The following is a 16,647-nucleotide window of genomic DNA, read 5'->3' as shown; positions in this document are numbered from 1 at the left end:
CCCACCTTTCCCTGGGAGCGGTTGGTGTGCCTCTGACCCAATCTTCATCTTCAGCCAGGACCTCTCCTGAGCGCAGTGTCCCCCTGCCCACTGTGATCCCAGTCCCTGAGCCCCTCAAACCAAGTTCACCCCAAACCGAACTCAATATCTGGACTTCCCCCCATCTGTTCCTCCCCTGTTACCCTCCTTAGTCACTCGGCCAGAAATGGGAGTGGCCCTTTCATCACCTCCCACACCAGCCTCTCATCAGGACCTGGTGATTCTCCAAATGCTCCTCGAGTCCCTCCCCTCCTCTCCATGCCCTCTGGCACTGCCCCAGTCCAGCCACCCCCCCATCTCACCTGACCACAGTGAAATCCTCCTGCTCCAGTCTCGCTCCCTCGACCCATTTTCCATGCGGCCACCAGAGATATCTCTGGAAAATGCCCATCTGACCACTCCATTCCCCCACTTTAAACTCTTCAATGACCGTCCTCTATAAGGCGCACTTGCCTTTTGAAAAGCCTGCTATGTATGGTCTGGCCCCTGCCCACCTGCCTGGCCTCATCTCTCAGCACCGCCCCACCCTCCCGGGTCTGGCTCTTCTTATCGACCCCCTAACATCCTTACACATGACGCGGCCTTTGCCTGCAATGCCCGGTGAACTCCCACTCAGCCTTCAAGGCCCAGCTCAAATGTCTCCTCCTCTGGGAAGCCTTCCCCAGCCTCCCCCAGCCAAGCTGGCAGCACCCTCCCCTTGGTGCTCCCGGAGCATTTCCCATGGTGCGTCGCAAAGGCTTGTTTACGGGTCTGACTCGGCCTGGCTGAGCTCCTTGAGGGCAGAGCTGTCTTATTTATTTTCAGTCCATAGAGAGAGGCTCAAAGAATGTGAGAAGGTGGAGGGAGGGAGAGAAGAAGGAAGGAAGGAGGCAGAAAGAAGAAAAGAAGACAGGAAAGAAGGAAGGAATAAGTCAAGCAAAGATATTGGGGGACAATTCATTCATTCATCCCTCCATTCATTAATTAAACAAATATCTACTGAGTTCCCATCAGGCCCCATTCTAGGCACTGAGGACGCGATGAGCAAGCTCGAGTGACTGGTGACTGACTCTCAGCATTTCCAGGTGACTTTGGTGTGTGCCTATGTACGTGTGTGTACATGTGTGTGCAAGACCGTCTGTCTGCAAGGGCCTGCTGCCGGCCCACCTGTCTTCCCGGGGGGCCTGGTGCTTTTAGCATCTGTCCCTGGATCCTGTTGCAGCCCGAAATAAGGCTGTGAGCCACGACAAGGCAGGAACGATTCTCGTCAGCTGAGGCCAGAGCTGGCTGCAGGGCACAGCCTACTTGCTGACCACAGACCACCGGCGGGGCCGCAGCCGCCGACTCAACTCTCAGCTTCCCAACAGAGGTGTTAATCCTGAGGGTCTGATCCTGCCTCCTGTTTACTGTGGTCCTGTCTCTCAGGTACCAGGATCCTAGGGGAGCTCAAGGAGCTGTGGGGAGTGGGCAGAGGAGATGAGCTGACTCCCAGAGCCCCTTGCCCCCAAGCAGAGGAAAGGCCCTGCAGAAGGCGTGGGGAGTGTGGGGCCGCGTGGAAGCCTGAGTCCTGAGTCGGGAAGGGAGGGAGTCTAAGCTCTAGGTTACTCTCGGTTAAATGGGGAGGGGGTGGCTAGGATTCAAGGTGGGTAATGGCCCAGCTCAGGACTCCCAGCTCTTTAGGCAGTGGAGGGAAGCAGGGTCCCAGTCTGTAACATGAGGGGCCCTTCCCAATGCCTGTGAATTTCTGTCGGGGGGAATGTTATCAAGAGACAGACCCGTGGACTGTGGAATCCTAAGTGTTTACGGTCGGAGTATTCTCAGTCTCTGGGATCCTCACCCCAAATGCATGCAGGCATGCTCACGTTTGCATACAGTTTTAGGGGGTTTGTGGCGGCCTTGAAGCCCATCCATGGATCCCCACAATCTAGCCCAACTTCCTTATGTTACCGAAGGGAGAATCGAGGCACAGAGCTGGGGAGCTGCTTGAGGTGGGGACAGAGGAAGGCGGATTGTGTTTCTAAAGGAAGGAATATGGAACAACCTGGAAGCAAAGCAGAGGGGCACAGGGGCCAGCAGCCTGTGGGGGCTCAAGGGCTCTGCCTTCTCTCCTGGGGGCAAGTTCGGGAATCCAGACTCAGGGCTGCAGGGTTCTCTGGGGCTCTGGACCTCATTTTATCTGTAAATCTCCACCTAGATTCCTGGAAAGTGCCATGAAAGGCAAATGGGGGGCTGGAGGAGGAGGGGGAAGGGGCAAGGGAGAACAGAGCGCCATGCTAGTTAGCCGAGGGACGGGCCCGGAAGAGGGGTGGTGTTCTCTCAGCTTCCTTGGGCCAGCCTGTGCCCTCAAGCCTCAGGGCCAAGTACTGGGGACAGAGGGAAGAACCAGCCTTGCAGACACCAGTATAGCCCCAGCCTAACCACCCATACTCCTCTCCCCCCCGACATAAACCTCCAACCTCTTTCAGCCTCTGATCAGAGTTCACCTGTGTCGGCAAATGACAATAGTCATTTGCCCCCACCCCTAATGCCCCAGAGACCACCTCCTGATGCGAGAGCACTTCCCTAGCAACATGGAAGCAGGTCTGTGTGACCTATGGCGTCTCCCTCATCCTCCTTGGACCTCAAAGAGACCCCAAACGCCTTTCCAGCTCAGACAGCCCTTGCTTGAGACTTCGGGCTGGGCCAAGGCTGGTCAGAGCTGGGACTGGGTGGACCAGGGCCTGGGAGGAGGTCTGGCAAGGGACGGAGGCGGCCTGGTCCATTTGTGGGAGTCTCTCCTCCACAGGATGATCCCCAAGGAGCAGAAGGGGCCCGTGATGGCTGCCATGGAGGACCTCGCTGGACCAGGTAGGACAGACCCAGCCCTCGTGAGTTCCTCAGACCCCATCCTTTCTCCATCCTGGACTCTGGCCACTCAGGCCTGCTGGCCCCAGGCCTGGGCAAACAGGTGTGAGTTCCAGGCTAGCCCTGAGGGAGTGCCGGTGGAATCTGCGGCCTGGGCTGGGAAGCTTCCCGAAGCATTGGGAGGGGCCTTGCTCTGATGTCCACAGACCCGGGAACTGAGGTTGAGTGCCCTCGACTAGGGCCTGGGTCCAGCTAAGTCCTTGAGGATCATGATCCAGGCTGGTCCTGGATCTAGCCCTACCTGTGGCCCCAAGCTCCCCAGGCACTTGCCCTTGCTTATTGTAACTGTGGGTCTCACCCAGGCCTCAGGACACCCAGGGCAGCCCAGCCCCATGGCTGGAGACCGGGCGAGGGGAGAGTGGGCAGGGTGGCCAGAGCAGGCTGCCCAATCTGACTCCAGCCGTTTCACTTAAAAGCCGACTCAGCCAATGAATAAATCGTCTAAAATACATGTGTATCAACTTTGTAAGAACTCTTGGTGTAATTTTGGGGTCTGTTTATTTGGCCTACTCTAGACCATTTCAAGTATTTTAAAAAGGGATTCAACCAAGTCAGGATTCTCAAACTTTCATGTGAATCATGTGACTGGTGGTGTTAGTTAAAAATACAGATTCCCAGCCTGTAGACACGTGCAGGTGATTCCGATGCGGGCGGACAGTGAGCAGCTCTGAGAATGCCTCGTCGCAGGGCTCTGCTGCAGATTTCCTCCTTCAGAGTTCTGAGAAGTGTTTCATCACATGGCATGACTTTAGATGTCAATTGTCCTTTTAACCTATTTTGTGTATTCTTGGCTCCTTTTCTTGGTGCCAGGTTTCTTTTTTTATTCCACAATGGTGTGTGCTGAAGTATGCAAGCTTTGGGAGGTATTGATGCTCTAACTAGAAGACGCAGGCAGTGCATTCTCTTTTCTCTTAAGGAATTAATTAATTACAGACCTCCAAATATAGACACACATCATTTATGCCAGACTGGAAATTTATAGTTGACTTTTGCTAAGGTATTAATTAAAGACACTTCTGAAACTAAAGGAAGGTAGAAAAAAAGATCTCATGGTCTCACCACCAAAAGACAGCCATGGTAAAGTAATAATAATGAAAACGCCATTGTCATGTGCTTATTATGTGTCAGATACTGTGCTAAGAGCTTTTATGCTTTGTGTTATACAACCCTCATGACAACTCTGTAAGTTAGAGATTATTATCCCTATTTTGCAGATGAGAAAACTGAGGCTCAGGGAGCTAGGTGGTCACACATCCAGCAGGTGGTAGAGCTGAAATTTGACTCCAGATCTCTGTCTCCAGAGCTGCTCCTTTCCTATATGGCTATACAAATAATACATCCATTTTATAAAACATTCAGACTAAACAGACATGAATGACTTTGAAAGCGAAAGTTCCTCATAATGGAACCATCTGGAGATAACCACTGTTAACATATTTGTGTAAATCCTTCTTCTGTTCATATATAAACGTATTTATATAAACACATGCACACATGGGCTAAATACTATACACTGTGTTCTTCAGCTGCAGCTTTTTTCCCATTAGTGGCACACCACGGACTTCTTTCCAGCCTAGAATGATTTATCTCTCTGCCACCCCTCCCCCCCCCCCCCCAGCATATAATATGTTATACGTATTTGTATACCCCCCCCCCCCCCCCGCCCCCAATCGTGGTCCTGAAGGCTCGTCCTGGGTTGGGACCCTTAGGAGCAGAGCCTGAGGATTCTTCAGCAAGTGACTTACTGAGGTCGCGCTCTCAGGAGAAGGGAGGAGACGAAGCAGGCTAGGGCAGGGGAATTGCTAAGCAAGGATGTGGGCTCCGCCACAGCCCGGGTTCACTCAGACCCTGTGGCGGATGGTGCTGCAGAGCATGAACGGCTCCACAGAATTCGTCCCATCTTCAGCAAGGGGGCCGTGGTGCTTCCATTTGCCTGGACGGTCCTCTGCAGAAGGTGGCGGTTGAGAACTGCCAGCCACTGATAAAGGGCCGCTGGGCAGCATCTACTGCAAGACTGAGCCCCAGTTTCACAATTTGAAACCTCACTGCAGGAAACATCCTTGTAACGTAGATCTTCGGGCATGTTTATTCAACTTTTCTCCCCAAGGATGAATGCCTAGAAATAGAATTGCTTAGTCCAATAGGTTTATCCATAGCTTTTTAAAAATTTTTAAATATCGAGCTCAGTTCATCTGGATAGTATCTGAGAATATGATGCTGGGGACTTTTTATTAAATCTCTAGGTGTAGTCTTTCATGTTTTTAAGTATGCAGTACGTTTTCTTGTTAAAAAAAAAAAAAACCAACAGTGCGAACAATTTCGAGCCCTCGCTCATCCTCCCTACGTGCCATAAGTAGGCGCTGCTAACATTTGGCACGCCTCCTTGCAGACTCTCCAGGGCGTGCATAAACACACACTTAGTTTTTTAAATATGTGAGTGGGATCTTAGAATACAGATTCTTATGAAACTTAGTTTTTTCCCTCTTAACCCACAGTGGGTTTCTTTCTATTCCTAACATGTAGAAGTTATTCTCTCGATATTTGCTGAATGAGTGAAAAAAATGTCAACCTTCTTTTTTAAAAGGTTGTTTAGGATTCCACCGAAGGCAGTGAGTCACTGCGCCTGCAGGGTCCTCAGTGCTACCCGATGGCTGAGTCCACGTCCCTGGCCCTTCTCTCTTCTTCTCTTCTCCATCACACTCTTGTAGACAACTTTAGCAGCCTCTCTCCTCAAACCTCCACTACCTCCTCCCCCATCTTCATTCTTAGCTAATGACCTCGCTTCTTATTTCACTGAGAGAAGGGAAGTAACCAGAAGAGAACTTGTGCAGCTCCCTCCTCCACATCTGTCCACGTGCTTGCATCTGTGTCCATGTCCTCAGTTCTCCTTCCTGACGTGGTCGATGAACTCTCCTTGTGCCTGTCTGAAGCCAACCCTCCTAACTGGGCACCGGACACCCTCCCCGCCCTCCCTCCTGCTCAAGGGCATTCCTTCGGTAATTCTCCCCGCTCTCTCCTGCATTGTCAAGTTTTCCCATCAGCTGACAAGCACGCGTGTTATTTCTCCCTCTTTAAAAACAAACAAACCCCTCTTGATTCCACAGCTGCCTCCAGCCATGGTCCTGTAGAGCATAACTTCTCAAAGCAGTTGTCTATACTTTCTTCCTCTTTTTCTTTCTTTCTTTTTAAGATTTTATTAAGCCAATCCCCAAACACACACAAAAGTAGAGAGTGCAAATCCCCCTTTTTATTCCTGGAATCCTAAGCAAACCCTGAATACTTCAGAATCCATCAAAAATAATAAAAGGACGTGTCCTTACATGCCATGAAGATATTGGCACACTGAAAAAACTAGCAATGTTGATTTAAGATTATCAAATAACTAGTCCCATAGTCCACCTTCTCCAATTTTCTAGTTTGTTTTAATGAGGATCCAAAAAAGGGCCATTGTTTTTATTTGGTGGCTACGTCTCTTGAATCTCCTTTAATCTAAACACTCCCCTTCTTTTTTTTCTGGGTCATTCACTCCTTTGAAGAAACCAGGCTAGTTGCGCTGTCGAATGTCCTACATCCTGGGTTTGGCTCATTGCTTCCTTGTGGTGTGGTTAAGCTGCTCCTCTGTCCATCTTCTCTTGAACCCTTTCCAGTAAGGCTGTCACACCCAAATACTCCACAGAAACTGCCTTTGTGCAATTACCAATAATAACCCCAGGTTACCAAATAATGGGCAATTTTCAGCCTTCATCTTGCTTCACATATCAGCGGCATTTGCCTCGCTGGTCACTCCATCTTCCCGACCACTTTCAGCATTTGGTTTCTAGATTTCCTCCGACCTCACTGGGTGCCCCTTCCAGGCTCCAGGGCTGCTGGTTCCACATCTCCTCATCTAAATGTTGGAAGCCCCGGGGCTGACTTCGGATCTCTTTATCCATTCTCATATCCTTGGTGATCTCATCCAGCTTGCCACTCAAAACACCATTTATAGAGCTAGTGAAGTAACACGCATGTTTGTTCGCTGATGGGAGCACCATTTTCAGAGCTCTGTGCATCTGATCTCAGAGAGGGACCCCTTTGGTGGTGCTGTCCAGACATGTCCCTTTCCTACCAACCTCCTCACCATTCTGTCACTCCTTTAAAGGCTTCCCTTGTTAGGAAAATATAAAAGTGTGCATTTCGCCAGTGGGGAAAGCAAAAAGGATATGGATGGGCCCCGGAACTACTAAGGACAGCTATCAGCCCTGGAAACCGTCTACATGGCTATAATAACTAGTCCTAACTATGAGAAAAGAAATAAACTTAATGGTCTTCACTGAAAAACAACAACAACAAATACCATTTGTAAGCTCACACTGTTCCAATTTTTATCTCCAGGTTAGTTTTCTCCCATGAACACTGGACCCACACATCCAGCTCCCTTCTCACATTTGGGTGTCTACACAGCTCTTCAAATCTTATATGCCCAATTTTGGAGACCATTAGGGGAGTCAAACATGGACTGGGGATTATATAAAACAAAATTTATTCACTTGGAAGGGTAGAGACCTTTAATTGATAAAAGCAAGTTATAAAGCATGATACTATGATTTCATTTTGGTTAAAAACTCATATAGGAATATATAGTCATTGAAAAAGTATGAAATGATATACCTGAAAGTGTTAATAGTGGCAATCTCTGGGTGGGAGGCAATTCTTTTCTTTTTCTCTTCTATCTGTATTTTCTAACTTTCTTCAATGCACATATGTGCTATTCTTATAATAATAAGAGGCTATTTTGAATTGAAAAGACCTCGAGTCTAAAACTGAACTCCATCTTTCCCACACCTTCTCCTCCTCCAGCCGTCCCCACCTCAGGAGGTGGCTCCATCCTTCCAGTGGCTCAGGCCAGAGCCTCTCCGTAGACTCCCACCCTCTCTCTCTCCTAGCCCATACCCATGGCTGACCTTTAAGGGATATCTAGAATCTGATCATTTCTCACTACTTCCACCACTATGGGCAAAGAGCTGCACAGGAAATTCACGGAATAAATACAAATGGCCAAAGAACGTCTGAAATGGGGCTCAGTCTCACTGAGTGTCAAACACATGCAAGTTAAACTCTGAGGTGTCATTTCTGCCCATCAGGTGGGCAAAGATTCCGCTGAATGATGACTCTCAGTGTCGGTAAGTGTGGGGAGAAACCAGGCTTCTCACACACAATGGACAGTGCGCTGAGGAGGCCCCCTGAGAGGCGGCAGCCTAGGAAGCCTGCGGATTTGGTAGTAAGAGCTGCCTCTGGCCTCTCCTGGCAGTCCCTCTGCTGGACCTGGGCAAGAAGCTGAGCGTGCCCCAGGACCTGATGATGGAAGAGCTGTCGCTCCGCAACAACCGGGGATCCCTCCTCTTCCAGAAGAGGCAGCGCCGCGTGCAGAAATTCACCTTTGAGTTTGCAGCCAGCCAGCGGGCGGTGAGTAAGCCCCCACTGTGCTCACAGGGAAACTGAGGCCCAGAGAGAGCCAGTGGTTAGTCTAAAGCCCAACAGTGAGCCAGGGGAGGACCTCTGGCCCCTGGGGAGTCCCTCAAACTCCAGCTGGGGAAGACTGTGATGTTCCCATCGGACTGAGCCCCGCCCTGCCGGATGATCCTAGAAAAGGGTTACCTCTTTAGGCGTCTCCCCAGATGTGAAACATGAAGTGGCATGGGCAGGAGGAGCTGTGGAGTGAAGGACTCTGGCTCCTATAAAAAGGGCTGAAGCATAGTCATGTGCTCTGGGCTGAATTTACAGCAAGCCGGATTTAGGTTAGACTTGAGCTTGATCTAAGGTGGAAAATGCAGAATGCCTTTTTCTCTTCTTCCCACTGGAAGAAGGAAAAGGCCACGGCACAGTCTGCTGGTAGAGAAAGGAGGCGAGAGCAGTTCATCCTCAGGCTGCAAAGAGGCAGGAGGCAGTTTCAGGTACTTCTAAGGAACTCCCGCACATTCCATCCAGATGCTGCTTAGTTTCTGGACTAGACAGGGAGCGGCTGAGAGGAGTGATGTGGCCGAATGATAAAGACGACAAACACCTGCCTCCCTTTGTGCCCAGGACAGTGCTAGCTAGCGGCTTTGCATCTATCATCTCACTTAATGCTCACAGAGTGAGTTATCGTCATCACCTCCATTTTACAGAGGAGGAAACTGAGGCTCAGGGAAGTCAAGTATCTGTGCAAAATATAATATCTGTCAATATTATAATAGCAACCAAGACGCAGAGCATTTCTCTGTCCAGGCGCTGGGCACCCGGCCCCCCCATCCCCGGGGAGGTGGGCGTTGGGATTAGGCCACGCCCTTTTATTTTTTTGGAGGGAGACCCTGGTCCCTTTCCCCGCTGAGCCCTCCTGCGGCTTATTTTCCCCACAGACCGTGGCCGGAAGCGCCAAGGGGAAGGTGCCTGGAGCAGCAGAGCCCGGGACGGTGAGCGCGCAGGGGACCCCACAGGCGGGGCGGCTCGCGGCTGGGGGCCGGGGGTGGGGTGCCCGGCGGCTGGAAGGCTACAGGCCGCCGCCGCTGAGCGCCCGCCCCTGTGCCCAGGTCACCAACGGCCCCGAGGGGCAGAACTACCGCTCGGAGCTCCACATCTTCCCGGCCTCGCCCGGGGGCCCCGAGGACGCGCAGCCCGCAGCCTCCGGGGCAAAGAGCGCCCGCAGCCCCAGCGCCCTGGCGCCAGGTGAGCGGTCTCCTGGGTCCCGGGACCAGAGCAAGGGGACAGGAGCGTGCGCCACCGTGGGGCAGGAAGAGACCCCAGAGAACGTCTAGTCCACCTCCTTCCCGACACACACACACACCCCCCCACACCCCTCTACAGACCCAACCCAAACCCAGAGAGGCGCAGCAACGCGCCCAAGGTCACACAGCGAGCCAGAATCGGAGCCAGCACTAGAATCTGCGCCCCAACTCGCGATTCCCCGGCTCCAGTCCTCCTGTTTCCAGGGATGGCGAAGGGTCCCCTTTGCTGGAGCAACTTTAGCGTCACCCCCCCCCCCCCCCCCTTCCCCCCTCTGTATCCACTGGGTGGGCGTGGCGCTGGGTGGGCGTGGGGGTGGGGGCCGAGGGGTCCCTTCCCCGCCCGCCTCCCACGCGCCCTGCTCCACCCCCAGGCTACGCGGAGCCCCTGAAGAGCGTCCCGCCCGAGAAGTTCAACCACACGGCCATCCCCAAGGGCTACCGCTGCCCGTGGCAGGAGTTCATCAGCTACCGGGACTACCAGAGCGACGGCCGAAGTCACACCCCTAGCCCGGCCGAGTATCGGAATTTCAACAAGTAAGGCGGCGGGCAGCTGGGGAGGGACCTGGAGGGTGCGGGAGCCGGTCACCCGCGCAGCGGGAGCTGACTGCCCGGGGCCCTTTCTGCGCGGGCTCTATCTAAGGCTTCATGCGCGTGCACTGAGCTCTTGCTAGAACTCAGTAGACCCCCTGCCTCTGCGCGGCGTAGGTGCTGAGGCAACGTCCAGGGAATGAATGCGCGAACGCGTCACACGTCTTGTTGCATCCTCCCCCGACGGGGTGGGGCGGGTGCTACAATCTTTCCTATTCTGTTCGGGAAGAGACTGGCTCAGGACTGCCAAAGGCCTGCCCAAACTCACAAAGTAGGGAAGCAGCGGCAGGGCTGGGGTCCAAGTCTGGGTCTGTCTAGGTTTGTCTCTGGAGCCCAGTTTCATGTTCTCCATCACTGCTGTGTGCCCCCTCTTTGATGGACATCTAGGTGCACATCCTTCCCTGGGAAGTGGGCCCACATCTTGCCAGTCCTAGACCAGCTCAGCCTTGTCCTCACCTTCATTGATGGTGTGGAAGAGGCCTGGAAAGTGGAATTGAGGCTGCCCCACAGTGGGGAGTGGCAGTGAACATTAGACATCAGAGATGAGAGCCACAGAGGAGTGGCTTGTACTGGTTAGTTCCTCAACATGGGCTTAAATGCAGACTCCACACTTGGCTGTGTGACCTTGGGCAGGTGACTTGACCTCTCTGAGCCTCCCTTTCCTCATCTGTAAAATGAGACTATTACAGTACCTACTTCATAAGATTGTTGTGAGGATGGCGTGAGAACCATAGGCAAAGTTTATGGCAAGTAATAAGCTCTCAATAAACATTGTTACTATTATTACTATTTACAGGCTGAAGTGATGGTTGGAAAAGTTAACAGGGGAGAACTTGAAAGGGATAAATTTAACATTCTGCCCAAGGGGGCCTGAAAAATCATGGGAGTCAAGACAGGAGCTTGGCACTGGACAAAGGCCTTGGGCTGAAGGCCGCATTTCGGCTGCAGTTGGCTTCCTCAGTCTGACGCGATTTTTGAAAAATGCTCCTCTGGCTTGGGCTGCACTAACTGAGAGAGACGAGGCCCCCCTGGAGAGGAGGCCACAGTCCAGCTCGTCTGGCACCTGCTCAGCCCACACGTGGAGACCGTGTCTGTCTGACAGAGACAGATGAGTGGTCACCAGGGCCTGGCTGGGCCTGTGAGGAGGGGCTGAAGGGACTGGAGGTGACCGGCCTTGAGAAGAGACAGCTCAGGAGGCGTGTGACCGCCCTCGAGCAGCTGACTAGCCCGGGAGGGCCATGACAGGAGACTGGGCCCAACAGGCATTGTGTGAGCCACAAGCCCCTGGCAGACGGTTTGGGGCCTCCTGCCAAGCGGGACTGTCCCCTCTCTCCTCCTGGGGCCCTCAGGCCTTGCCTGCCCAGCTATTTACAACCCTCAGCAGACATTCAGTCCTGGCAGCCAGCTTCCAGGCTGGGCGGCTCAGGTGGCAGCCCCATCCATCTCACGCCTCAGGGACGACAGTCTGAGGCACGTTCCCACCAGCAAAGGAAGAGTCTTGGGGAACCCTGAGCCCAGACCCCTTCCGGGACGGAAGGGCCAAATAAGGCACAGAGAGGAGGAACAGCAGTGCTGGTGGCTGAGCTGTGCTCAGAATCCAGGGCTCTGGGCTCTCAGTCAGCGCCCAGCTGTGAGGCCTGCTCTGCTTGGACGCTGCCCAGCTGTTCTCGCGGGGCCTGGCTGTTGCTGCCACAGCTGGGGTGGTCCAGGCAGAAATGCTGTCCTGGCTGCAGCCCAGGCCCTGGCCCAAGGTTCGCCTTTCCACCCGGGGGCAAGCACTGCCCTCTTCCTATTGGTCCCAGGCTGTGGGGAAGACACTACAGGAGAAAGCCTTTTTATTTTTCTTAAAATTGAAAAACAGTTTAAAAACCACACCCCTATATTCTCTTTTGGGGGAAAAAAAAAACCTACGTAACTGCAGATAAAGGTAGGGCTCCTGTGTTCACCATCCTCCATCCAAGTTCCCTTCCCAAAGGTAACGTGTTGTCAGGTGGGTGTGTAGATTCTCAGAACATCGTCTACAGGCGGCTACGTCCCCCAGGGGCCACGCATTGCTCTGTGTGTGCGTGGCGCTTTAATACTTTGTATTTCATTTGTAACTCGCTTGCCTTTTTCACTCAGCATTGTGCTTTTGATTCTACCCTACTTCATCCATACAGACCCTGTCTTTCCTTTTAAGCTGCTGTATAGTGTTCTGTCGTGTGGAGATTCTACACTTGTCTTGTCCATTCCTCTGCCGATGGGCGGGTGGTTGCTTCTGGTTTGTCACTAGTCAGTGCTTATCTCTGCTCCCTCGTCATCTATGCTTGTGCTCCCCTAAGCCACATGCTTGTAGGTGGAGTTGCTGGTTTACAGAGGTTGCACGTTTTCAAGTTAAGAAGATCCTGCGAAATTATCCTCCGAGGTCGCAGCATCAATTTACCCTCCAAACAGCAGTCTAGGAGTGAAACTTTGTCCCCCGACCCCTACCTCACCAACTTTGCCCCATTACCAAATTATTTCTTCTTGTCAGTCTTATGGGTGGGAAGTGGAGTGTCTCTGCTGTAATCTGCGTCCTCCTGATTCTCACTGCTCTTTCGAAATCCTCCCTTCTCTCCCCAGTTTGTGGGTATCTTGTTCTGAGGGGAGACAGAACGAGGGGGGAAACCCTATTCCTACTCTGGTCCCTTCTGGGGCTCACTTAAGGGGAGCCTAGAGCTGTGCCTGGGACAAGCCAATCCTAACTCGGAAAACTTCACTTCTATTCCCAACAATAAGCCACCCCAACCAGGGCCAGACTTGGGAATGGGCAGACTAAAAAAACCTGCTAGAGACAGTACAAAACCTTGCTGTATAGGAGGGGAAACTGAGGCCTAGAGAGAGGCAGGGAGGGGGCCCGGCATGGTGACCCAGGTATCAGTGTTTTGCCATCTCCTTCACACACAGCCCACCCCTCCTGCTGCTCTTCTCTCCCCAGGACCCCGGTGCCCTTTGGAGGACCCCTGGTGGGGGAGGCCATGCCCAGGGCAGGCACCCCCTTCGTCCCAGAGCTCACCAGCGGCTTGGAACTCCTCCGCCTGAGGCCCAGCTTCAACAGAGTGGCCCAGGGCTGGGTCCGCAACCTCCCGGAGTCCGAGGATCTGTAGCCCCAGCCTGAATCTTCAATTCCCCAGTCTCGGAGTTTGGGTAACATCTGGAGCCAAGACTCATGGACAGCACTTCACAGTTTACGAAGGGCCTTCACATACAAAACCCATTGCAAGCGGCCTCAAAGGTCACAAAGTTCACTAGTCCCCAAATGTGGTGTGCTTCAAAATTACCTGGGGATGTTATTTTTAACACAAATTTCTGTCCTGCCCCAGACTTGCAGCATCAGAGACCCCGGAGTGGGGCAGTCTCCACTAGTAACTAGTACTCCCAGGTGATTCCAGTGTCCCTGGTTTGTGTCTTTAGGAATGCCAACCACCAACGAATGCACCTCCTGCCTCCACTCCTCCCTGCTCCTGCCCTCCAGCGTACACTCTCCAATCACGGGGAGCTCACTAGTTGCCATTTGCCTGTGAATAACTCTGATAATGAGAAAGTTTTTCCTTTTTCTGAGATGCAGTTGGCTTTATCTATTCATGCTGTAAACATTTACAAAACACCTACTGTGTGCTAGACACTGTGCCAGCCCCAGGGAGTGCGTGTGGTGAATAAGCCAGGCCCTGGCCTAGAGGAGGGAAAGACAGACTTGTAAAGCAGTAAATCATCTTAATTTTTCCCTGAAGCGTGCTAACTGACAGTTGAGGAACAAGGCCCCGCGAGGCTGAGCAGGGGGCCTCTCACCCTGGGTGTGGGGTGGGATTCTGGGAAGCTTCCCAGAGGACGGGAGTGGGAGCTCCGGGGAGGAGAGAGGCCATCAAGGGAAGAGGGTGTTCCCGGCAAGTGGACCAGCCCGTGCACAGGTGCGGGATTGTCATAGATGCAGGGTGTTCTGGAGAAGGGAGAGGGCAACGTTAGAGGAGTCGGTGCCTCCTTAGAGGGCTAGAGTCGGGGTGCTGTACTAAGGAAGTCGGGGAGGGTGTTGAGCTGGGGAGGGAGGTTGCCATGTGAGGCACAGATTGGAGGGGACTAAGGCCGGAAGCCAGGAAGACTTCAAGGAACAAGGCCTGGACTAGGGAGGTGGCCATGGGGATGCAAAGTGGGGTCACCCCTCTGCACACCTCCCAGGACAGGTGCAAAGTGCAAAGTGCACTTATAAGGACTCCTTCTTTCACCTCCTTCTGCTCACAATGCTGAGCAGGCCCCTGGGTGGATCTTCTCCTGGTCCCCACAGGAGTAGCTCGGGGCTCTGCTCCAGCTCATTAGGAAGAGGAGAGAAAGGAATGGCTCTTAGTTCAAGTGACGGTGATGGTGATGATGGTGACGATGATGACGACGATGATGATGATGATGATGGTAGTGGCTGCTTTTTACTAGGTGCCTCAGTGCTAAGGCTGGGAGTAGTTTCTCTACAAGTCCTGTTTCTAATTTTCGGTACAAACCTGAGAGAAAGGCATTGTCCCATTTTACAGACATGGAGATCCAGGCTCAAAAGGGGGATGTGACTTGTCTGGGAACAGAGCCAAATGGGAATCTGTCTGATTCCAGTGGCTGTCTCCTTTCCTTGCACTGAGTGGCCATGCCAATGCCCGCTCACTCTGGAATCACCTCATCAGGGTACCCTGCCTTAGAGTTTAGAGGTTAGAGTGCAGGCTGGGGAGTCGGACTGGATGGGATGGGTTCTAACTGCTAGCCGTGTGAACTTGAGTAGGTCATTTCTCGTGGGTGGGCCTCTGTTTCTCCACGTGTAAGATGAGAACAAGAGTCGGAGCCCGTGTATAGAGTGGCTGTGAGCACAGTGATGGACACAGACACAGTAACTGCTCAGTCACTGTTAGAATTCACACAACTACTGCTCTTGACTGGAAAGATGTTCTTGCAGGGGATGCAGCTTGAGAAGCAGGCTGCCAGGATGTCACTGGGGGTCAGTAAAGCTGAGACGTGAAGGAAAGCTTCTGATCCTGTAGGGCTCCCTTTGGACATGAGTTACTCCTTCCTCCGCCTCCCTCTGCCTCCTTCCTGACTCCTTCTCTTGGGAGATGAGGTGAGGCACCCAGCTGGCTCCCAGGGTGCGTGGGATAGTGGTTGCATTTTCCTTTGGCTTTGGGGTTCCACTGTGCCCCACACAGTCTCAAGAGGTCAGCAGCTTAGAATTGCTTGTAATCAATGTATTGTCTTGAATTTGGAGGCTGCTGTTTAAAGCCATGTTTTCGTGAGCTGGAAACCAACCATTAAAGTGTCTGAAACATAGAGGAGAGGACTCGGCCTGCCTTGGGTTGGCTCTGCTGTGCTCTGGAGGGTGATGACAGCCACCAGGTACAGAAGAGGAGAGCCTGGCAGGGAGCCTGCTGCATCCCAAAACTAATCTTCTTCCTTTCTTCTAATAATGTGACTTTTGCTGATGTTGTAAAAAAAAAAAAAAAAGAATCCTTATTGTAAAAATGGATAAACAAATACATAAATAAAGGAAGACATAACATGTAAAAGTATCTGCCCACATAGCTCCTCCCATGCACACACACAGACCTCCCCACCCTCCTGCATTCTGCCCCATTCCCACATACCTGAGGTAACCACTGGTAACAGTTTGGTCCTTCCAGAATTCTAGAATTGTTTGAATAGGCAAATATGCACATGTGTGTAGATGCATAGGTACAATGATATGTCTTTGTTTTAATGGGATCATACTATATGTATTATTCTGTATTTTCCTTCTTTATTCAACAGCAAGTAAAATTTGGGTCCTGATAAAGCAGGTCATTAACGTTTCATGTAATTTGGGGGCCTAATAACCCCTTCATATAAAACTCTATACTTTTTGCCTGTTTTTGTTCTTTATAGAAATGAAATCATGCAGTGAGATGGAAATGAAAAGGACTGAGAATAGCTAAAGCATTGGAAAACCCAACATTAGATATAGCAGCAATGAACATAAAAGCACTACATTTACAGGCGCCAGTACAGACGCCTCTCAGAAACAGAAGGGTAAGCAAAGGAAGGCAGATACAGCTGTATGTTTACTGCGAGGAAGTGTTTAATGTAGAAGTCAGGATAGTGGTAACTTTGGGAGGAAAGAAAGGTTTGTGATTATGAAGGGACATACAAGATGCTTCTGAGGAAAGCTGGAAACTTTCTGTTTCCAGACCTTGGCGATTGTTAAAAATATTTAATTTAGTTGTACATCTGTGTTTTATGCACTTTTTCTGTATGTGTGTTATATTTTACCAAAACAATCCCTCCTTTTAAAAAACTTAGTGGACATATTAATAGCAGATCAGATGTACCGAAAGAATTAGTGAACTAAAAGTGCCCATAATGCATTACAGAGAGTTAA

At 51.8% G+C, this 16,647-nt stretch overlaps 1 protein-coding gene across 3 annotated transcripts; it reads left to right on the top strand.

The window, feature by feature from the left end:
* The first annotated feature begins 902 nt into the window (after window positions 1-902).
* Window positions 903-16,132, top strand: MYOZ3 (myozenin 3). 3 transcript variants are annotated; one of them, XM_046665277.1, is made up of 7 exons: window positions 903-1,103; window positions 2,804-2,865; window positions 8,210-8,364; window positions 9,297-9,350; window positions 9,468-9,603; window positions 10,034-10,196; window positions 13,207-16,132. In XM_046665277.1, the coding sequence occupies exons 2-7, from the start codon at window positions 2,805-2,807 to the stop codon at window positions 13,373-13,375; spliced, it is 738 nt and encodes a 245-aa protein (XP_046521233.1). In that variant the 5' UTR covers window positions 903-1,103; window position 2,804; the 3' UTR covers window positions 13,376-16,132. The 3 variants fall into 3 exon arrangements, with proteins under 3 accessions (XP_046521233.1, XP_046521234.1, XP_046521232.1); XM_046665278.1 differs by having other exon boundaries at window positions 903-1,112; XM_046665276.1 differs by having other exon boundaries at window positions 903-1,443.
* The last annotated feature ends 515 nt before the right edge of the window (window positions 16,133-16,647 follow it).

This window comes from Equus quagga, chromosome 7, assembly GCF_021613505.1.
Source record: "Equus quagga isolate Etosha38 chromosome 7, UCLA_HA_Equagga_1.0, whole genome shotgun sequence".
Lineage (NCBI taxonomy): Eukaryota > Metazoa > Chordata > Mammalia > Perissodactyla > Equidae > Equus > Equus quagga.
This window is presented reverse-complemented; position numbering and strand designations above follow the sequence as displayed.